Here is a 23,686-nt window from a genome sequence, read left to right on the forward strand (position 1 = left end):
TATGTTTCCCTCACACTTTAACACAAACGTGCCAAGGTGTGACATTTATGAACCCCACCAACTGGGAGCTGCGCGCACCAACCCGGCTGCCTGGTGGCGGGGGGAGTGATGACTGGGGGCTGTCCTGCCTGGGGAGGAGGACTGCTTCCCTCTGGCATGCCTGCAGCCTTATTTATTACACACCAAAGTATAAAAGCGCCCAGCCGGCGGCAGCTCGCCTTTCCAGCCCTGGCATTTGCCTGAGAAGCCCCGCCGTGCTCTCCAGGAGGCTCTGGGGCTCTGTTGAGAATCATGCTCGGGAGGCAGCTCGTCTCTTGGCACCTGCTGGCTTTGCTTTTCCTCCCATTTTGCCTCTGTCAAGATGAATACATGGAGGTGAGCGGAAGAGCTAATAAAGTAGTGGCGAGAATAGTGCAAAGCCACCAGCAGACTGGCCGTAGCGGCTCCAGGAGGGAGAAAGTGAGAGAGCGGAGCCATCCTAAAACTGGGACTGTGGATAATAACACTTCTACAGACCTAAAATCCCTGAGACCAGATGAGCTACCGCACCCCGAGGTAGATGACCTAGCCCAGATCACCCCATTCTGGGGCCAGGTACTCGGAATTCTCTTCTAAGGATTACTGTGAAAGCTTAACGAGTTTTGTTGTTCTTTTTCAGCTGCGATTCTTAGGATCAATGCTTTCGAGAAGTTTGCTATGCTGCTTGTGGGGGTCTTTCTGGGTTGCTCTGGGGTCCTGGGAGGGGGACGACTGCCGATCTCTGTTAGGAAATCAGCAGAGGATGTGGGGGACAGGGTGTCCCCCGGGTCAAGGAGAACAGAGCAGCCAGCTCCCTGCTGTGCTATGACTTGATTTCTTTCTTGCTCTCTTGGTGTGAAAAGTGCTGAGCACACAGATAAGACGGATTGCTGGAGACAATCATTTGCAGATCCTAAGAGAGTTGGATTTTCTTAATCCTTCCCAGCAGGGAGAAGCTGCCCTTTGAGTTTTTCACTTTGATGTGTTAGTTGACTGTGACATTTCATGCCGACCTTGTTTATTTGATTTATAGTCGTCTAGGTTGCTCAGCCTCTATGTTCAGCCTGTGAACCATAGAGTTAGAACAAATAAGACTGCATGTGTATTAAAAGCAAAACTTCATTGTGTGATTTAAAGCCTGATAATCACAGAGGACTTGATTTATTTCCCTGGGTGTGAACTCAGCACCCAAGGAACATCTTTAACTCTTTTTGGGGATTTTTGGAGTGAGGTCAGGTTTCAGTGTAGTGAATTGCAAATTGGTGAAATTCAATTTCATTTAAAACATTAAGAACAGACAAAACGGATTTTGACTTACCTTCTCAGCATCTGGCAGGCTGAAATCAGAGGAAGGGGGCAAAAAGAGTTACTTTGAATTACAAGAGCTTTGAAGGAAGAGGTTTTACAACAAGAATTCACTGTGTCTTTGCATTCAATAGGCCCTGGAAAGGTTCATGCAGGTGAAATCCAAGCCCGGCCTCTCACAGACTGAAAAGTTTGGGTTGAAACTGGTGATATGATCAAACTGAAACCCCACACATGATCAGCTAGAGATCTGGGGCTGAGCTGGAATTTCTAACTCAGCTGCACAGTGCAGTCGCCCAGACTGTTCTGTCAGACCGTGTCAAGAAAAAATTGTCTCTTGGGGCGCCTGGGTGCCTCAGTGGGTTCAGCATCTGCCTTGGACGCAGGTCATGATCTCAGTGGGGAGCCTGCTTCTCCCTCTCCCTCTACCCCTCCCCCTGCTTGTGCTCTCCCCGCCCCCACCGTCAAATAAATAAATAAAATCTTTTTTAAAAAAATAAAAAATTGTTTCTTTAAGGAGCCACAAAAGAAACGATAACCTCCAAATACTTATTTTTCAAAGCCCACTTTTAGATATTGTCCTTTCATCTGACAATCTTTTTATTTTTTTCTTAAGATTTATTTATTTATTTTAGAAAGAGATAAAGAGAGTGCGCAGGGTGGGGGCAGGGGCAGAAGGAGAGGGAGTCTTAAGTAGACTCTGGGGCTAAGCATGGAGAGGAACGTGGGGCTCAAACTCACAACCCCAAGATCAAGAGTCACACGCTCTACTGACTGAGCCAGCCAGGAGCCCCTCATCTGATAATCTTTTGGCTGGAGGGTGACTCATGGTCCTCTGTATTTCCTTGTGGTGAAGATATTTTCATTTTCATCCAGGCTTTGACCTGGACTTTCCATTTCAGTGGGTGGGATCTTTGCTGGACCCTCCCTGGCCTTCGCAGTATGTGCTCCCAGATGCAGCAGAAGGCAGATGTAGGCTGTCGTTTGTTGTTATTTCTTGGCAACCAACACCCAGCAGGCCACTGGAATCCAAATTACACTTCTACTTCGCCCTATCTTTGAGTAGGCAGCCAGCATGCTGGAGTCAGATGAGGGGGGCGGGAAGTCACTTCCTGGCTTTCTTTTGTTGAATTAGCAGTGGGGAGGGGGGTGGGCTTTCAAACCCTCTTGGGCTCAAACAAACCCCCAACAGCAGATCCTGAGGAGATTTAGAATCATTGATATTCTGGCGATCCTCAATATGACTCCTCTGCTAATAGGTATGGAGACTCACTGCATTGAGGATTTTCCTGTGTTCCCCTCCTCTCTTCTTTTAATTCTTCTTTTTCCTCATTCGTTGTTTCACCTATGATTTCCTGTGCTTCTAGTATGTGCCAAGCTTTAGGATGGGGATAAATAAGCCCAAGCCTATCTCCGGACAGTTCTGAAGGGCTCTCATGGGGACAAATGACCAGATCATTGAATACCGTGTGGTAAACAAAGTCTCTGCACAAAAGGCAGTTGGGGAGAAAGTGCCCGAGTGGTGGTGGCCGCTACATTGGATCTCAGAAGTGAGACAAAAAGAATCATTATCCACGCAAGAAATAAAATCTGAAACTATGTGGGACAGCAAAGAGATGAGAGAGCCTGGGAGGGATGGGCACAGCTGGAGCCCTTGAGCTGTTCGAGGAAGACACAGGATGATCTCAGTGCCAGCCTAGAAGATTCTGTTGGCCGGTTGAGGAGCTCAGACCTTAGTTTGCCCGCCAAAGTTGTGTTTGTTTGTTCACAACAGGGCAGTGAGGTGGGCTGGTGCGTGTTCTAGAAAGAGCACTCTGGCCATGGGCTTCGTGGTGGGTAGAAGTGTGCAGAGACTGGGGGAGAGCAGACCTGGGCTCTCTTTTCTAGGCAGTTTCTTCCTTTATCAATCCCCCCCCTCCTGGACTCCCTCCTCTCCTTCTGCCCACCCCCCTTCTCCTTCCTCTTCCCTCTTGCTTCGGTTAAAGAAGGAGCTGTGGGTCCTCTTTCTGAGAAGTCACTCGCCAATAGCAGAGCAGAACCTGAGTAGCTGCCCCATGGCCTCCATCCACAAAAGGGCTGGGACTTGTCTCAGAGACCCCTCCCTCCTCCCGTGCTGCTCATTCTCCTTTGGCTTTCACATTTGACCTGATTATGAGAAAAGGGTTGATAAACTTAAGAGGGTATATGTAGTGACTCCCTAGCGTGTAATTGTCCCTTACTTAAGTGATAACTTCTGACTTAACACATCCGGTCTAACTTGTTCTAAGGGTCCCTCAGAAGGCTCACAAGCATTATTCCATTTGACTGTATTGTGAAGGACCAGGCCAGAGGAACATGTGAATGTTGTCGGGGGGCTCTCAGGACATGACCAACTAGTAGGAACCAGAAGATTCTCCCTGCTGGGGTGGCAGCTCTCTGCTTTCGAAGTGCTCCCAAGTAGCTTGGGCACTCACCCCGAGCAGCCCACTCTCCTGGAGCTAACTTCTCACACTCAGACACCAGACTTTACAAACAGAATCTTTCTAAACCATTATTTGAGGGTTTAGAAAAGACCTTAGTATCTTTGCTCGCTCTTAGAGCTGGCAAGAAATTTCCTGGCCATTTTACCCAGTGCCCTAATTTAGTAGACAAGAAAAATGATGCGGGGTGGGGCGGGGGGAGGGGGGAGTGACATCACTAAAGCCACACAGAACTGAGATAGGAGTTCTGGTTCCAGGACAGTCATGTTCCTAAAATTCTTAGCATCTCAGGAACTCAGTTCTGTTTTCAAATGGCTCCCGCTTCAGAATTTTCCCTCCTTCTCCCCCAAAGCCCATTATTGGCAGAGACTTGGATTTCTTGGAACTTAAAAAAAAATTGTATTTCACATTAGCAAAATCATACCAGGAAATTATGAAATACTTCTCAGATTGCGTCCTTGGATTAGAAGGTGGGGTGGTGCTGTGGCATCTGACTTTCCAAGTGTCTGAAGTTGCTTGTCCCAGACCACTTGCTTTAGCTGATTTTCTTTTCCTCCACCAGTTTTACCAAAGGTTTTTGCAGACTCCCGTATCTGTCCAGTGTGGGGTCTGGTGGGCAGAAGACTAGACAGGAGTTAGCTCCACATTGTGGCCCCTGATCACTTGAGACTCCAGCTCTGAGGTGTTGCAAGAGAATGCTCAGACTACAGATAGTCTGCATTTTCCCTGAAGAGCATGGTGGAGGCCTTAAAGGAAAAGGAATGAGGGAGTGAGGAAAACGTTCAAGCCCATTTTTGATTAAACAACAACAAAAAATAGTGAAGTCTAAATGTGCAGAAATGGAAGACTTGACCCACTTTTCTGCTTGGATTTCTAGCGATAGAGAAAACCTGAATTTCAAATTCTTCCTTCCTTTCTCCCTCCCCTCCTATCCCTCCCTCTTTTGCTCCTTCCCTTTCTTTAGAATCCTTTAGAAATAATACGCTGTTTTCAACAGACCATTGAATTATAACTCAAGTTTAGGAAAATTTCCATAAATATTTTATATTACATAATCAAAAGGCAAGTTACCAGTTTAGTGTCACTCTAAATTTTATCAGCGAATCTAGCTCTTGTACTAGATCTGTAGCTCCTTGACAGTAAGCACACATTTTAGAAATTTTTCTTTAAATAAATAAGCAAGTCCGCTCAGTGTCACATTTGAGTACACTTAGTATCCATTAAGTACTCACTGGATATTGGTTCGAACAATGTGATAATCTTTTAAAATTTTGAAGTAAAATATGATACAGGACCTGAGGTTAAATACTGCTTAAGGGGGAGTTAAAGTTGTTTCAAGATGTAGATACTTAATAGTAATTTGCTGGGCTAAAGAATACTTTGTTTCCTCCATGTCCTAAGGCAGTTTAAGTGTGTTGTGACTGAAGAGTGGCATTTCGGGCGCCTGGGTGGCTCAGATGGTTAAGCGTCTGCCTTAGGCTTGGGTCATGATCCCAGGGTCCTGGGATCGAGTCCTGCATCAGGCTCCCTGCTCCTTGGGAGCCTGCTTCTCCCTCTGTGCCTCTCTCTCTCTCTCTCTCTGTCTCTCATGAATAAATAAATAAAATCTTAAAAAAAAAAAAAGAGTGGCATTTTGACTCAAAATTTCTAAGAACTCTTATCCCAGTATCCTGAATATAGAAATTCTTAATAAGTATCTTGGAAGTTGATCGTTCTTACCATTTGAGGGTCACCTACTCAAAGGAGCGACAGGCGAGGCTCCTGGCAGCTGGGAATGAGAGGGCCGCCTCCAAGTCCACCTCTGAAGGGGTTTCCTCCTTGGCCATCACAGTAGCCTCAAGACAGTACTTCCCAGAAACACTGCCCCATCCCCTGCCAACACCACACTCCTTCCAAAGAGCATGCCCTTCTTTTGACCCTCTCGCTTCTTTGTCCTTTTGGACATCGGCTCTCTTTAGCTAGCATGCCATTCAAGCCCTCACCCCACACCAGCTTTTCTGAAGCGGTCGTAGGTTGTTTGGAGTTAAACTTACCCAAAAGATGAGACCAAGGGAAATTCACAAGTCCTAATGACTCCCCAGTACCATTCTCTGAAGCTTCTCTCTGTATCTTTTTTAAAGTCTCCACAAACCGGAGGACCGCCCCCAGACTGCAGCAAGTGTTGCCATGGAGAATACAGCTTCCGCGGCTACCAAGGTCCCCCGGGGCCCCCGGGCCCCCCTGGCATTCCAGGTAAGGATGAGAGACATGCTCTGTTTGTTGCCAGTCTAATTGCGCACTGTGCCAAAATCAGAGCCAAGGTGAATTGAAATAATTTGGGTTCACTTGTGTGTGATCCAAAGGGTGTGCATGGAAAATCCAAAAGAGAGTTCTGGGAGAGGACTGGGTTTACAGAGCCACTTAGGTGGAACAATATACCAAAAACTCTATAGTATTTATTATTTATCCAGCTTGCAGAATCCCACAGGTGTTCGTCCGTCATCTTGGGGCACCAGATTCACTGTCGGTGGCAGAGAGGGGGAGGGTCTTCACCAGCATGGAGTACAGAATCATGGGATCTTATTGGACATACTCTTGTTTGGGCGTTTCTGCCACAACACGCTTCATGTAACACACTCTATCTAACTTTCAGGGAACTTAGGAAGTGAAGGTGGGGAGGAAAGGAGCACCTGCAGGGCCTATAGCCATCTCCATAGTGCCGTTCACTGGACTGCATTCCTTACATCTGATTCTGTGTCTAGCTAAGTTTTTCTTCCCTTAGTCTCAGGGTCTGTCCATGTTCAGCTATCTCTTGGTTGACTTTCATGCCTCTCGGGCTCATGGGAACATTTTTGGGCTCCAGCACCACATGGCGACGTGGGAAACGCTGTCGGGCTCCATTCAGACACCCTACCCTACTGAGCGTGCCCCAGGCGTGGGAGGTTCTGAAAACTGGCTAGTGTCTGGGGTCAGCCAAGGAAGGGGTAGCCCAGATCCTCTCTGTTTTAGAACTCCCAAATCCATCTGAGGGTTAATTGTTTTCCTCTTCCCCGGGTTAATTACTGGGGGTAGGACTTTTTCTCAGGGTTTGACAGAAGTCCACTTGCTCTTCTCTCACTTACCCTCATTGATGTTAACATTGATCAAATGAGTTTTAATCTTTTAAAAAATATTTTATTTTATTTATTTATTTGAGGGAGAGAGAGAGCTAGCAAGAGAGAGAGCGCAGGAGCAGGGGGGAGAGGGAGAAGCAGACTGTCCGCTGATCAGGAAGCCAGACGTAGGGCTTGTTTCCAGGACCCCGAGATCATGACCCGAGCTGAAGGCAGATGCTTAACCGACTGAGCCACCCAGGTTCCCTGAGTTTTGATTTTCTAATATACTTTTGAGTGGCTTCTCTTATGAAACCAAATTTAAAGTGAGAAAACATTCTGTTAGACTTTAAACCGTGATTACTGCCTTGGAGTCTGTGTCATAGAACGTCAAGGGCGGCTCCAGCAGGTGCAGTGACTGGGGGTAGAGAATATTCATCCTCTTAAAATGTTCTGAAGTCTAAACTCTTTTGAGGGTACAGAGCAAGCTGGCCTTGACTAAATGTTTCCCAATCAAAATGGCTTTTTTTGTTGGCCCATTAACTTGCAAACACAGTCAAAGTTCATTTATCTGGAGAGTTTGCAAGCCTGGTATAATACCTGACCAAAGGTAGCATGCAAAATAAACTGCCAAAGGGTGTGAAATTCAACAAATATAAAATAAAGGGAGAGTTGTAGAAACTGTCTCTTAGTGGCAAAGTGAAGAGTTGAAATCATTATCCAAGTCTTACTTTCAAAATTATTGTTACAATTTGTATCAGTGATTTACATCTCCCTTGGTGATAAAAGTGGTGCACGTCCTTTATAGAAAAATCCAAAGAGACAAAAAAGTACATAGCACGACACAAAACTACTCATGTTTCATCCATTCAGAAAAAAAAAACCCACTGGAAATATTTTTACATAATATATAAGTACTGTTTACACATAATATCGCACTGTCTCTATTGATTCATAACTTTTTTATCTAAAAGTATCGTGAACATTATTAAATGTTATTAAATATTTTTCTTTAGCATTCTTTTTTTGTGATGATATAACATTATTTACTGGGATGTGCCATTTTTTTAATTGAGCTCTTCCAGTATTGTTTGTTTCTAATCTCTGCCATTATAAACGATACTGTGATCATCAGTCCTCAAAAGTTTTCATCTAACTCTTGCTTTATAGGAAAAACAGGCTTTGGAGACTTGAGTAGCTAAGCCTGTCTTCAGTGTCCCATGTAAGAGAACCCATTTGATGATGCCTCCTTGGCTGTGTTTGGGACTGTTTCAAATGGTCTTTTGCAATTGAGAGCGAACATTTTCGAAGAAAGGGTCTGGGGCACCTGGGTGGCTCAGATGGTTAAGCATCTGCCTTCGGCTCACGTCATGATCCCAGGGTCCTGGGATTGAGTCCCGCATCAGGCTCCCTGCTCAGCGGGGGGCCTTCTTCTCCCTCTCCCTCTGCTTCTCCCCCTACTCGTGTTCTCTCTCTCTCTCTCTCTGTATCTGTGTCTCAAATGAATAAATAAAAAACCTTTAAAAAAAGGGTCTGCATTTGTATAACAACAGATGGTCAGTGTGAGTGATGGGGGCTTTCTCCTATGATGCCTTCTGCTTTTGATTTAAGGAAACCATGGGAACAATGGCAATAATGGAGCCACTGGCCATGAAGGGGCCAAAGGTGAAAAAGGAGACAAAGGTGACCTGGGGCCACGAGGCGAAAGAGGGCAGCATGGCCCCAAGGGAGAAAAGGGCTACCCGGGGATTCCGCCAGAACTGCAGGTAAGTCACCTTGGGCAGATCTCCATGGGACTTCTAACTGCCCAGACCCTCAAAGTCCAGGAGGCAGAAGGCCTGAGAGCCTCTTCATGCCCTCGCTGATGGCTACTGGCCCGAGCGCCTCTTCACATCCTCACTGATGGCTGCTGGCCCGAGTGCCTCTTCACACCCTCACTGATGGCTACTGGCCTGAGCGCCTCTTCACGTCCTCACTGATGGCTGCTGGCCCACATACCTGCATGCCCGAGGCTGGATTTGCTCACCCCACTGCAGGGCATTGGCAGACGGCCTGTACTGTTCAAAGAGCATTTTGAAATCATTCCTAAGAAGTTGAAATTCAGCTCCCTTCTTAGACTAAATACACAGAAGCCCTGAGTATCAGCTAATGTCCTATTTTCCAAATTGGAAGAGATGTTAAATAAAAAGGGTTTTGGCAACTCAAATATATAAATGGAATGTGTCTACCTCAAATATTACATTTATTCATTTTGTTACATTTACCAATTTAAATCATATATATGGATATTAATACATAAGTATTAATCTCTATTAACTCAAGATCTTGTGGCACAGTTTTTATTTAAACTTTTCTCTTGGGGCGCCTGGGTGGCTCAGTCAGTTAAGTGGCTGCCTTTGGCTCAGGTCATGATCCCAGGGTCCTGGGATCCAGCCCCGCATCAGGCTCCCTGCTCGGTGGGGAACCTGCTTCTCCATCTCCCTCTGCCTGCCTCTCTGCCTACTTGTGCTCTCTCTCTGTCAAAAATAAATAAATAAAATCTTTATTTTTATTAGATTAAATATATTATATTATTATAAATATATTAAAATATTTAAAGATTTTATTTATTTATTTATTTATTTATTTATTTATTTATTTATTTATTTTTGACAGAGAGAGAACACATGAGAGGGGGGAGGGTCAGAGGGAGAAGCAGACTCCCTGCTGAGCAGGGACTCCCCCCCCACCCCTATGCGGGACTCGATCCCGGGACTCCAGGATCATGACCTGAGCCAAAGGCAGCTGCTTAACCAACTGAGCCACCCAGGTGCCCCCCCCGCCAAAAAAAACTTTAAAAAAAGAAATAAACTTTTCTTATCAGCATCTTCTTTATCGCTAGAGACATTTTATTTTTTAGTCATCCATCCTAGTTTAGATTAGACTAAATTATATTTATTTCAGCTTAATGTGTTTTGAATCTATTTATGAAGCTATAATTAAATATTTTATCCTAAGCTTACATGCTCATTTGTCTATTTATTTCTCTTTTAAGTGACATTCAAAATTTTTGTTGCCAATAACATCTAACACTTGCAAATGTGTTAGGTCACCAAGAAAATTACTAAGTCTTGGTTATTTATTTCCTGGCTGATGTTTTTAAAATAGATTTTTCCAAGGGATTTCTCTCGACATTGAAAGCAAGCATTTATTATTAATTATAATGGCTGTTAAGTGTATCATTGGTTGCTGACGCTCTTGACCGTGTGGCTGACTGGGGGCTGTGGCTCACTGCCCCTGCCCAGCATCACAAGAGAGGATCTATTGCCTATTGATAGCCCCGGAAAAGATCCAAATTCAAAATCTGAAGTATGGTTTCTACTGAAAGCGGATTGCTACGGCAGCGTCTAAAGTTGAAATATTATTTCACACAGCTGGGGGCTGTGTGTAATTGAGAGAATATACCATAACCTGAGAGACTTTTAAAGAATCAGAATACAGGGAGCCTGGGTGGCTCAGTTGGTTAAGCGACTGCCTTCAGCTCAGGTCATGATCCCGGAGTCCCAGGATCGGGTCCCACATCGGGCTCCTTGCTCGGCGAGGAGCCTGCTTTTCCCTCTGACCCTCCCCCCTCTCATGTACTCTCTCTCTCATTCTCGCTCTCTCAGATAAATAAATCTAAAAATAAAATAATAAAAAATAATAAAAACTTTGTTTAAAAAAAGAATCAGAATACGGAGACTCTTTCTGAAAGATCAATTGGGGGAAAACTTTGCCTTTTATCTGGGCATATCTGGTGGTTGTTTGACCTCGGATACATTCCATCATTTTTCTGGGCCTCGAGTTTTCTAAGTTATAACCTGAGAGGTCTTTTGTGTTTCTCGAACTGTTTTTGAGGTTTTGTCACTCATAAAGGAATGCTGTTTAATAATCTTAGCAACCTGGGATTAATGGGCCGGCAAAAATTTACAAAGAAAAGAAGACAGATGCCGCTTGGCCAGGTTAAAGGTGTCTAATGAGAGGGATGCTTGACATCCTCAAATCTAGAAACTTTAACTCTAAACCTGTGATGGTAATACAAGGGTCAGGGGGCCCTGGAGTAGCCAGTCTGATGGAGCGCACCCTGGGCAATTATTAAAATGCTTCATCAATTATTTTACCCTAAAACCACAATGTAATAATTTGGGAGAACTACACTCACACATTTTATTTATTTTTAAGATTTTATTTATTTGAGAGAGAGAGAGAGAGAGCATGAGCTGAGAGAGGGAGAAACAGACTCCCCACTGAGCAGCGAGCCTGTTGCAGGGCTCCATCCCAGGATCCTGGGACCATGACCTGAGCTGAAGGCAGATGCTTCACTGAGCCACCCAAGCACCCCCTACATTCACCTGTTTTAAAGGAGGCATTACAGAGGAGGAATGATTGGCTTCAGGCAGCCTGTAAAGAAGGGTGACTTCCAGGACCCTTCATTCCCATTTCCAAAATCCCTCCTCCGGGGTCATCCCTTTCCTTCCCCTTCCTTCTGAGTCCACAGCCCTCATGCTGTCTTTCTGACTGTCCAAATCCTTTCCATGTTGATTCTCCTAAGCCTGCTTTCCCTCGAGTCTTCCAAACTTCAAATTATTCCCTCTCTCTTCTCTCAACCCCTCCCTTAAAACTCCCATTCATTGAAGACTGGTAATCCCAGGAAGCTAAAGAATTTATTGAGCTAACTCACACTCAGTTACAATGACGCATGTGGACGGGGGATTGCCATTGATTTTCAAATGTGACTGTCTAATAGCGGTACAATTCCAGTGTGGGGGATTTTCCCACACCCCCAAGCTAGGTGTCCTTACAATTCAACTCAATTCTGACACTACTTACCTGGAGAATGCATCAGATTCCAAGCTTAAAAGCTCAGCCCTACAAGACTGCCGCCCCCAACTTCAGACTCCACTCTAAGTCTGGATTGTCATCTGTGCTTCTGACATTCCGGCTATGAAGGGGAGGCTATGAACTCTTCTGGGGTTCAAGTAATTTGCTAGCATGAACTCAGAGAAATATGTTGCTTACTCAATCACTGGTTTCTTGTAAAAGGGTATAATTCAGGAACAGCCAGATGGAAGAGATGCATAGGGCAAGGTTTAGGGAAAGGGGTGCAGAGCTTCTCTGCCCTCTCAGAGACCGACTACAACTCTCCTGCACTTCCCATGTTCACCAACCTAGAACTCTCTGAACCCCTTCCTTTTAAGTTTTTATGGAGGCTTCATTGTATAGGTGTGATTGATTAAATCACAGGCCATTCAACCTCCCACCCCTCTGCCCTTCCTGAAGTGGGGTGGGACTGAAAGTTTCAACCCTCTAATCCCAGGATTGGCTCCAATGGCAACAGAGCTCCCATCTTTATGTTGCCTAGGTGCTTTCCAAAAGTCGCCTCATTAACATAACAAAAGACCCCTTGCTCTCCCTAACCACTTAAGGTATTCCAATGGTTTTGGGAACTCTGTGCCAAAAACTGGGACAAAGACTAAATGTATATTTATTATAAATCATAGTATCACAGTTCTTTTGGAGAAAAAAAGTAACAGAGTGAACAAAATTAAAAGGTTATTTGGCTGCAGGCCTTCTCAGATCCTTTAATATGCTAATGTGCATTTAATAGCATTTAATAGCTATAAGTAGATTTCATCCGCATTTTCCCAGTAATAGAATTTTAATATTTCAAAAAACATTTTGAAACACAAGGTGAGAACTGCTGATATATACTATCATTTTAATGGCTTCATAGCATAAAATGTTAGAAATTACCATGATTAATTTTTTTCTGTTCATTTCTGATCTAGTTGTTACAAATAATATTGAACTAAACTTACTTTTATAAAAACGTCATTTCTTTAAGGTAAATTTCCTATTAACGAACTTTCCTTAGATTGCATTCATGGCTTCTCTGGCAACCCACTTCAGCAATCAGAACAGCGGGATTATCTTCAGCAGTGTGGAGACAAACATCGGAAACTTCTTTGATGTCATGACTGGTAGATTCGGGGCCCCGGTATCAGGTGAGATGTAAAAATAAATGAATGACTGAATTATTCAACTAGCCATCTAGAAGGAAGGACAGAAAGAAGGTAGGAAAGAGGTGAGGGAGTAAGGGAGGAAGGAAAATGAAGGAAAAGGAAACAGAAAGGAAGACACGAAGAGGGCTGAGAATTCTTTCTGATTCTGGTTAAAACAGTCAGCTCATATATAGATTTCTGTTGGATTTCAAAGTAAATTAATTAGAATTCAAAAAGATGCATACACTTTTTTTTTTTGAAGATCTTATTTTTTTATTTGTGTGAGAGAGAGAGAGCGTGAGGCGGGAGGAGAGGGAGAAGCAGACTCCCCGCTGAGCCAGGACCCTGGGATTATAACCTGAGTAGCAGGCAGACGCTTAACTGACTGAGTCACCCAGGCGCCCAAGATGAGTACACTTCTATGGTTACTAAGATTTTTATTTTTTTAATTTTTATTTTTTAAAGATTTTATTTATTTATTTGACAGAGAGAGGAAACACAAGCAGGGGGAGTGGGAGAGGGAGAAGCAGGCTTCCCGCGGAGCAGGGAGCTTGATGTGGGGCTCCATGCCAGGACCCTGGGATCATGACCTGAGCCGAAGGCAGACGCTTAACGACTGAGCCACCCAGGCGCCCGGTTACTAAGATTTTTAACTCTGATTTGAACTGAAGCAAATAATCCCTCAGAGGCCATAGTTACCTCTGACTTTAAAACTCTTTAGATCCTAATTCTCCCAGTTTAAATGTGTAGTAACAGTGTTCTCCTCTTGCCACCACTCCAAGGAGGACCTGATCCTTTGAATGGTTTTTTTATTTGAATTTTTAAAATTTCTCGAGCACTTCTGTATTCATTTCCTATCGCTGCTCTAATAAATTCCCACAAACTAAGGGGCTTAAAATGACACACAATTATTCTCTTGTAATTCTGGAGGTCAGAAGTCAAAAATCAGTCTCACCGGGCTGAAGTCAAGGTATAGACAATGCTGGTTCATCTGGAAGCTGGAGGGCCTTGCCTCCTGCAACGCTGAAGCTGTCAACATTCCCTCTCCATCAGCCATATCATGTCAGTCTCTACTTCAATGGTCATGTCACCTCCTGGCAGATTCTGACCTCCTTGGCTCTCAAGGGCAGTGTGATCACCTTGGGCCCCCCTGGGTAATCTGGGATAATCTCCCCATCTAAAGATCCTAAATTTAATCAGAACTGCAAAGTCCCTTTTGCCATATAAGGTACCATTTGCAGCTCCTGGAGATTTTAGGAATTGGGCCGATTTGGGAGTCGTCATTCAGCCCCTACAACTTCCTTACTTTCAGCCACCACAAGCTGATCGTTCTGGGTAGACTTTTCCTGCTGTCCTTTGAATGTGTGGATGTAAGCCTTCTTTTTGCCCTGAAAAGTTTCTTTGAATTATATTTTTAAATATAAATTTAAACACTGTTTTTCCTTCTCATTCCTGTACTAAGGTGGGGTGGCATTGGGAACAGTCTGACTTGTGTTAGGCAATCAGGCAATAAGTGGGCACATTGTCTATGGGATATTTTTGAACTATAATAGGACCAATGAAAAGATCACTAGATTTTTATCGTCATCCTAGTGCAGCAATTCTAAACCATGTCAATGATAAAATACTCCTCTCCTTTAGGGTTGACCACTCACAAGCATCCACCCCCCATATACACACCTTAGGACACCACTGGTTAACTTGTGAAGGGCTCCAATTATGTTTTGTTGGTTTTGTGTTTAACTTTTCTTCACTGTATCTACTATTTTCTCGAATCTGTTGCTGTTTTTTTTAAATTTCCATTTCATGTTGTTTGCTTTCTCTGTCACTTTTCTACGTGTTCTTAATTACATATGCTAAGGATGACTTTTCCTTTTTGCTTCTTCCAATTTCTTCTGTCTTATTTCTGTGATGTTTTCTTTACTCTTTCTATATCTAATGGGACCAATTTTTAGTTCCTCCTCTTGTTTGGACATTTCTTTCTTTCTTTTTCTTTTTTAAAGATTTTATTTATTTATTTGACACAGAGAGAGAGAAAGAGACAGTGAGAGAGGGAACACAAGCAGGGAGAGTGGGAGAGGGAGAAGCAGGCTCCCCGCCGAGCAGGGAGCCCGATGCGGGACTCGATCCCACGACCCTGGGATCATGACCTGAGCCAAAGGCAGACGCTTAACGACTGAGCCACCCAGGCGCCCCTTGTCTGGACATACCTGCCGTGAGTTAATAATGTTCTTTCATGGAGGGGTTTGCTTCATTAACATATTTTAAACTCAGGATGGAATATTTGGTTACAGTTTTCATCTACTACCTGACAACATTTCTTCTCAGTGAGTATTCTTCCTCTATTGGTAGTTTCTGCCCTTCTTTTCTACTTTCTGAAATTAACTGGTGGTTGAATAAGTTGGATTTCCCTAGACCGGCCAGGGGCAGTAGTTTCTGCGGAAGGGGGAGGGACTTCAGCATACTTCTGGCTCCATGGTTCCCTTTCCTGCTAGCAGGGGACTCAGTCTGGTCTTTGAAGTGTGGCCCTTCTGTGTGTTTTCTCTGTGTGGCCACACTTCCTCTGCCTCCCTCCCCAGACTGCACTGCGTCTGGGAAGAGTTCTGAGACCCAGCCTTGCACGTGTAGTTCTCTTGCCCTTAGGAGTCCTGTTTTTGCTGGTAGTTTCAGAAATCTGCCACTTCAGGACCACTCACCTCACTTTTTGTACTTTATCTAGCAACCTTCCCCCAAAACATCACTTAGGCTTCATCTCAGCCCTGCTCGTAAGAGCTGCTTTGCCGCATGGGTGGCCCTTCTCCATCAGGGAGTGCCTTTTTTCCGGTACTGTGAGATCTGCCTCGGCTTGGCCTCCTCAAAACTCCTTGCCCAGCTTCCATGCTGCCTCCGTGCGACTCTGCCTGCTTTTTGTTGCATTTGACAAACTTACAAGTATTTTAAGTTTATTGACTTTTTTCAGACTCCTAGTTTTACGAAAAATGGATGCTTTCTGGTGTTTGTTTTCAATGCTCCTTATTTCCCTGTGTGGGATCTAGAAGGAATAGAGGAAAATTATGATGGATGCAGTCGCCACGTCAGATTTGGCACAAGTGCTTTTAACGCCTTGATTTAGTTTTCCATGCAGCTAAACTCAGAAATAAACAGATATATGAAGTGATAGAAGCGATCTTTCATCACACTTCACAACCAGTTTTAAACCTTCTTATGTGATTTTCTGCTCTGAAGGCTTACAGTTTTCTTGTAACTATTTTGTTACACATTATCTGGCCTGCAGTTTACATAAGCACCTAGAGATGCCTGATGGTTCCTTTGCTTTCAAGGGCTTTATAATGGAAGTTCAAAAATTTAGTAGTTTTTTGGAACTCTCTTGGGTCATCATTTGGTAACAACCATCATTTGCCTCCCACTTTAAATCTCATCCAATAGATGACAAATTGAGCATTTTCTACTTTTCAACTTTGGGAGCGATGAGACAGAGAAGGCTGATTTTTGCAATTACAGTAACACAAAGACCTGAAAACCATAGCACAAGTGTGTTGCCTCTGCTTTCAGTATCTTCCCTTGCAGAAGAAAGCCATAGGTGGATATGATATATATTCACTTTTATATTTCCACTTCTAGGCATTTCATTTATTCCCCATCTGGTGTCTTAGTCTGCTCTTTCTAACATGCTTCTGCAATCTATTTTGTATAGCAGCCATCATTGTTTCAGGAAAACCAATACTTTTCCCTGCCCTTTTGAATCCAGCTTTATCTTCTTGAGGCATTGAAAATTGTCACATGCGTGTATTGTGTGTGTGTGTGTCTAATACATTTTGTAAAATGTAAAAACCTAAGCACCATAAATTACTTTCTTCAAGTCCTCTAATTTTAATCTGCCTTTACTTTTCATCTGTGAACCAATCTCTAGGCATATGAATGGATATGACTGATTTTTATACCAGTTCCTTCATTCCCAGCATATTGAATATGCAAGCCTGGCACTAAGTGAAGCATAATCACACTTCTTCACTTGATTCAACTTGACTCAGAAGCAGGTGGTCAACATGGAACCCTTACAGCTTCTATCTTACTTGATTGCACCTTTGAAAAAAAGCATAGAACTGTGCCATGCTATTTTTTTTTTTTAAAGACATTTCTGGCTTTTTCTCTTACAAGGCCTGCTGCTATGGTCTGAATGTGTCCCTCCAAAATTCATACATTGAAAACCTAAGGCCCAAGTTAATGGTATTAGGAAGTAGGGTCCAAAGGCCTATCATGATTACCTCATGATGGCAGAATTCTCGTGAATGAGATTGGTGCCCTCATGAAAGAGGCCCCACAGAGTCCCCTAATCCCTTCTGCCATGTGAGGATACAATCAGAAGTCTGTGACCTGCAGGAAGACTCTCCCCTGACCATGCTGGCACCCTGGTCTCAGACTTCCAGCCTCTAGAACTGTGAGAAATAAATTGCCGTTGTTTCTAAGCTACTAATTCGGTGGCATTTTGTTATAGCAGCTCAAATGGATTAAGACAAGGTCACTAGTTTAAAAATGTAGCATGGAAATCCATAAAAACTTGATGATGTATATTCATTCATCTTTCCAAAATGCACTCTCAAATATCACATCATTTGGCATGAGGAAGATTTTCCTTTTTGCTCCTCTCTCTGCTTTTTGATTCGTTTTAATCTTTTAGACTGTATTGGGTCATATTAAGTTCCTTTCTGTTAGGTGGCCTAGAGACGTATAAGAAAACTCACATCTTTTAAAATACGTTGATCCTTTACAAATGAGAAGGATCCCTATTTTTAGTAGCAAGGTCATGCTGCTGAGTCATAGTTGAGTCTCTATTGTACGTTAAGTTCATCTACTTACAATGAGTAACACGATAAATTACTAACACTATTTCTTCAGAACTAATAAACACTTATCTGCTAAAATACTTCTTATCTCTGGGTAACATCTCTGTGCTGAGGGTACTCATCCATTGTAATGCTGCACATGGTTCATTTTGTTAGGCCGTGGAGGCTGTGTGTTCATCCACAAGGGGCTCCGTACCTTGTTCTAATAAGAGTCTTGTGGTAGGTGCTAATCTAATGATAGTTAATTGATACCTAGGAATGGCATGTGCCTCACCGTAAGCACTTATCAGTGTTACATAGTACACACACTGAGAAAGTCTCAAAAAACTTTAAAGTAGTTTGAAGGTGAGAGCAGATGAAAGAACACTCATACAAATAAAGGTGAAGAAGAGCCTACATACCAAATAGAATATAAACAAAAAAAGGGAAGTCATACCGTATATCTCCTGGTCCTCGATGTACAATATATTAATACAAATGTGGGTATATACCTGCCTTTTTCAGGTGTGTATTTCTTCACCTTCAGCATGATGAAGCACGAGGATGTTGAAGAAGTGTATGTGTACCTCATGCACAATGGTAATACAGTGTTCAGCATGTACAGGTGGGTGGTCTTCTCTATCACAGGGATCAACCATGCCGCCATGGCTTGCTCAAAGGATGGCAGATGCCAGGGAGTGTGTAAGAATCAAGAGAACCTGACTTGGCATCACTGAGATCTCCCATATACCAATATATGGCCAAATTATAATTACTGTTTGGGAGGAAATAAATCTGATGAACTTGAGAATAAGCAGGTGGATAAGAGGCCTTGAGCTAATTACTAGCAACACTCCTCATAACTAATCATTTGTATCCTTTTTTTTAAATGATTTTATTATTTATTTGAGAGAGGGAGAACACACATGTGCTTGTGAGAGTGGGGTCGGGGGACAGGGAGTCTTTTTTTTTTTAAGATTTTATTTATTTATTTGACAGAGAGAGAGAGAGAGAACATGCAGGCGGAGCGGCAGGCAAGGGAGAGGGAGAGGCAGGCTCCCCACTGAGCAGAGAGCCCAACGCGGGGCTCGATCCCAGGACTCCGAGATCATGACCTGAGCCGAAGGCAGATGCTTAACTGACTGAACCAGGCACCCCCATTTGTATTCTTTTCTTAACTCATAACTTCTTCCCTTCTTTCTCAGCCTTTTCTTCTATTTTCTTACTCTGGCCAGAGTTTACCCTTATTGATGGTCTTCTCTACTATCTTCCTCAGCTGACAGGTAGAGAGTTGGGAGTAGACCCGGGCCTTTAGGCTGTGCTGTGGATCTGATATTTAGCCTAGCAACCCGGCCCTAGAGTTTCTTGTAAAAAAATTATTTTAGGGCACCTGAGTGGCTCAGTCGGTTGAGTGACCAACTCTTGGTTTTAGCTCAGGTCATGATCTCATGGGTGTTGAGATCAAGCCCTGCATGGGGCTCCCTGCTCTCGGGGAGTCTGCTTGGAGGATTCTCTCCCTCAGCCCCTCCCCCTACTCACTGTAATGTGCACACAGGCATGCACCCCCCAAATAAATAAATAAATAAATCTTTTAAAAAATTATCTTAAAAAGAAATATTACTACTTGTTCTGGTATAAACTTAGGATGTGGGAAAGAGGCAGAGAGCCAACATCTTTCCCATAACTAAATGGGTGGTGAGTTATCTATGAAAAACTCTGTGGTTGCTATCTTATCCCTGTCATTTTTGATGACTTGGGAGGATTGCCATTTCTTCTGGTGCCTGGCCTCCAGTGGGAGGATGTATTTGAAAAACCAAAAGAGAAAAAGAGAAGTAGGTGAAATTGCTGCAAAAAAAGAGACTCAAGGGGCACCTGGGTGGTTCAGTCAGTTAAGCAGCCTCCTTTGTTGGAGATCATGATCCCAGGGTCCTGCAATGGAGCCCTGCGTCCAGCTCCTGCTTGGTGGGGAGTCTGTTTCTCCCTCTCCCTCTGCCTCTCCACACTGCTTGTGCTCTCTCATAAATAAATAAATAAATAAATAAATAAATAAATAAATAAATAAATAAATTCTTAAGAGAGAGAGAGAGACTCAATATGGCAGCTCAAACACTGCAGAGCTCTATGTTGCTTGACCAGCTCCAGGATGGGGAAGGGCGAGGCAGAGAGGGCAGAGGAGGGTTTGGGTGGAGGCAGGTTGGAAGGGAGGTGCTCTATCTGGGTTCTGAGAGATGCAGACTGGTGAAAGCAGTTCTGTAACCTGTAAAACTGACTTGCAAATTCTCCCTGGTCATTGTCATTGCCATAGTCGGAAGGAGAAAAGAGCAACAGGCTTGTGAAAATGTTTATGCATCACACATTCTATTCAAAGAATACAGTTACATTGTTGCCCAGCCCTAACTCCCCTCAACCAAGGCAAGGGCAGCAAGGAAAGGTAGAGCTGCTCCTCTGGAAGCAGGGAGATGGAGTCTGGTGAACAGCTAGGCTTCTCTGCTCCTCTGGCTACCAAGTAGCTGTTGAATTCCTCTACATTTAGAGTATATGTCTCCCCATCTCCACCCCCACGGAAGCCAGCCTAAACTGCAGTTCATGCATCCAGCTCAAAGCCCCAAGGCTTAGGAATGAGCGATCCTTTTTATCAAGTCAGCCTCTCAGCTGTTTTTCTCTTTGGCTCCTAATTCTGTCCTCTGGGAGGACCTTCCTTGTTTGTTTGTCTCCATCTAAAAAGTGAGTAGGCTTTCCCTGGGGTCTTTCACAGCCCACTTCCTGCTCATGCAAATTTGAGGTCTAAGAGTATTTAGTCAAACACCCCAAGTCCTTTGTGAGCCAGGTTTGGGTTTCTGGGTAAGACCATTTCTAAGAAACTTAGCAGGCTTTTGTTCCATTTGCTACCAGTCAGTTATACGTGTTAGCAAACCACACCCAACTTTCTTTTCTTGACAGTTTTTCAGCCTGTTCTTCCCTTCCCTTGATTCCTTGTCTTCAGGCCCTTCTGTCTTGACTAGTGGTGGTTACCACAAGGACTTCTAAACAATAGATTTAGGTAGAAAGGCAATATTTTTAATCCATCAAGTTATGTCACAGGCCGTGTCTATTAGATTGAATGAGAAGTCTTAATAGGACAACATCCACTTTATCTCTGCTATCTCTCGTATAAAAGCACTTGGCTTTTCCAACTCTGTTAGACCTCAACTTTCTAGACTCTCCCTTTCTGCTTCCTGTGCTTCAGACATCTCAGGTTTTGTCTGAACTAGTCTTTTGCAGAAACATCTTACTAAAAGCAATATTTTGGCTTTTCCAGTCACTTCCTTCCTTTTTTTTTTTTTAAGATTTTATTTAGTTATTTGACAGAGAGAGACACAGCGAGAGAGGGAACACAAGCAGGGGGAGTGGGAGAGGGAGAAGCAGGCTTCCCGCGGAGCAAAGCCTGATGTGGGGCTTGGTCCCAGGACCCTGAGATCATGATCTGAGCCAAAGGCAGATGCTTAACAACTGAGCCACCCAGGCGCCCCAGTCACTTCCTTTCTTAGGGTATAGGCTTGGTAGACATAGGGTCTGCTTTCCACGTTATCCGATGTTTTCCTAAATGTTTTGCCCCATCACAACATAGGTCTCCAGCTTTCAAGCCTACAATATTTGTCTCCTCAGTGCTCTCTGCCTGATCCTGAGCCAATGCAACATATTTTAGTTTGGGTTATAGCAAAACCGTCCTTCAGTACCAAATTTTAAATAAGTTAGGGTAGACTAAATTGCTATAACATTAACCCAATGACTTAAACATAATAGAAATCCCTTTTCAGGGCAACTGGGTGGCTCAGTAGTTGAGCGTCTGCCTTCGGCTCAGGTCATGGTCTCAGGGTCCTGGGATCGAGCCCCGCATCGGGCTCCTTGCTCAGCGGGAGGCCTGCTTCTCCCTCTCCCACTCCCCCTGCTTGTGTTCCCTCTCTCACTGTGTCTCCCTCTGTCAAATAAATAAAATCTTTAAAAAAAAGAAATCCCTTTTCTTCTCATGGAACAGTCCAGAGTGGTTGTTCCAGGTTGGGGCAAGTGAGAGAGAGCTTCTGGCAACACAGTCTTCAAGAACTCAGGCTACAACACTTGGCTTCCAAGGTCATTCTGGTCATTGTCATTACCAATCCACATGGCCATAATGAGGAAGAAGCAAGGAGAGATGTTTGGGGGAGTTGTGTTGTCCAACCCTATAAGTGATACATGTAGTCTTTGTTCATATGCTATTTAGAGGACTTAATCATAGGACTCTAAGTGCATGAGAGTCTGGAGGAGAAGGGGGGGACATACTTTGGTAAAGAGGTGACTGTCCACTGCAAAGACTAAGTATTTGGTACCTTTTTTTCTTTACAGCTATGAAACAAAGGGGAAGTCAGATACGTCCAGCAACCATGCAGTACTGAAGCTGGCTAAAGGGGATGAGGTTTGGCTGAGAATGGGCAATGGTGCTCTTCATGGGGACCACCAGCGCTTCTCTACCTTTGCAGGCTTCCTGCTCTTTGAAACCAAGTAAATATATGAACAGACCAGCTCTTCTTTTGGGAAGACTTATGGCTGAGCTGGTATTGTTATGATCTGAGGGACATTAGAGTTGAGGGTTCTACTCAGGAGCTCAGAAGAAGAATCCACAAAACAGTCTTCTCAAGCGATCTTGACTAATATACTTGGCATGTTTACTCTTCCCCAGGCACCTAAAAAAGAATTCCCTTCTTGATACAGGTTGGAAATAACTGTTTCCATCAAAGAAGTCATTTGCAAAGAATTTGGCTGCTCTGTTTTTAATTTAATAACAACTTTCAGGAATTCCTCAGGTTTGGGGGTCATCATTCTTTAAAACATTTCAGAGACCAGGGTGCAGTGATTATGATGGGGCTCAGGAGGAACAAGGGCACTTGCCAGGACCAAGTTACCAGAAACATTTGTAAAGCCTAGACTGGGAAGTAACACTTTGATCCAGTGGGTCAATATTTATGAATAAATATAGATATTTTTAGTAGTTTCAGATAGCTTTTAGATAAGAAAAGTATTCACAATGCCCATAAATAATGGACTCCTCCTTTTTTTTTAAAAAATAAGAATACTACTGTAATTAAATCTTGACTTGTAATGGCTTATATTTTTGGATGTAGAATTTTCTCATGATCCAAAACTGGGTTTATCAGATCTGACTTATATTGAATTTTTCCCATTGTGTTTCTTGGATTACAACAGATCTTTGTTGACCCTGGCCTGCAGAACAAGCTTAAAGTGAGGTTACATCCATATATACAGATACAGTGACCTTCTCTCTCTCAATTTAGAAATTACCCCAATAAACTTTACACATACTGATATTTGAAGGAGCTGTAAACTCAGTTACATACAAACTAATGGATACAAAATATAAGGGCATTCAATTTAGAAGACATAAAATAAAATCTCTTAACCTTTTTAAAAATAAAAAATGATACGACTTTTTTGATTACCAGATTTAGGCAATACTTACAATGAAGCTGTGCTCGTTTACTTTTGCCTGTCCCTCCAAAAAGGGACAAGTACAGAAGATAGTACACAGATTTTATTTATTTTAAGCAAAGAAAGCATCATTGGCATATGTGTTTACCTTGATGTCAAATCATATTTAAAATGCACTAGAGAGATACCTGTCTGGCACATGTCATTTAATGAATTTCCTTAGAAGCGATTAGCCTTTAATTTATTTTCTGTTACAATTTGAATTTCCACAAAAGCTTTTAAACTATGGGTTTAATTGTATTGATTATCCCCTCTAGCTAGAAGCAGAAAGAATTAGGGCTGCCCTATTAGCTAACTTGGTGTGCTCCATGCTCAGTTCTGTCTTTGACCCTTTCTTTTGATCTATAAATATTTTTAAATTCTTCCTGACCAACACAAGTAACGTTATTTGTGAATGGATATTAGCCAAAATGTGCTTGACTGGTTGGTAATGTTTTTGTGATTTTGTGTATGTCCCCTACTGCCCCTGG

General features: G+C 43.3%; 1 protein-coding gene across 2 annotated transcripts; it reads left to right on the top strand.

The window, feature by feature from the left end:
* The first annotated feature begins 291 nt into the window (after positions 1-291).
* C1QTNF3 (C1q and TNF related 3) lies at positions 292-22,215 on the top strand. Of its 2 annotated transcripts, none has more exons than XM_028098103.2 (6): positions 292-594; positions 5,903-6,014; positions 8,465-8,619; positions 12,747-12,876; positions 18,222-18,321; positions 22,056-22,215. In XM_028098103.2, exons 1-6 carry the CDS (start codon positions 292-294, stop codon positions 22,213-22,215), a joined length of 960 nt encoding a protein of 319 aa, XP_027953904.1. The 2 variants fall into 2 exon arrangements, with proteins under 2 accessions (XP_027953904.1, XP_027953906.1); XM_028098105.2 differs by having other exon boundaries at positions 292-375.
* Positions 22,216-23,686: the final 1,471 nt, after the last annotated feature.

This window comes from Eumetopias jubatus, unplaced genomic scaffold (genome assembly GCF_037043125.1).
Source record: "Eumetopias jubatus isolate StellerSeaLion01/CBP00866 unplaced genomic scaffold, mEumJub1_p1.0 scaffold_5, whole genome shotgun sequence".
In the NCBI taxonomy this organism is placed as follows: Eukaryota; Metazoa; Chordata; class Mammalia; order Carnivora; family Otariidae; genus Eumetopias; species Eumetopias jubatus.

Coding starts and splice junctions, on each gene's coding strand:
- C1QTNF3 (XM_028098103.2), top strand. CDS start 292: ATGCTCGGGAGGCAGCTCGTCTCTTGGCACCTGCTGGCTTTGCTTTTC. Junction 595..5,902: donor TCACCCCATTCTGGGGCCAG/GTACTCGGAATT, acceptor TCTTTTTTAAAG/TCTCCACAAACCGGAGGACC. Junction 12,877..18,221: donor ATTCGGGGCCCCGGTATCAG/GTGAGATGTAAA, acceptor TGCCTTTTTCAG/GTGTGTATTTCTTCACCTTC.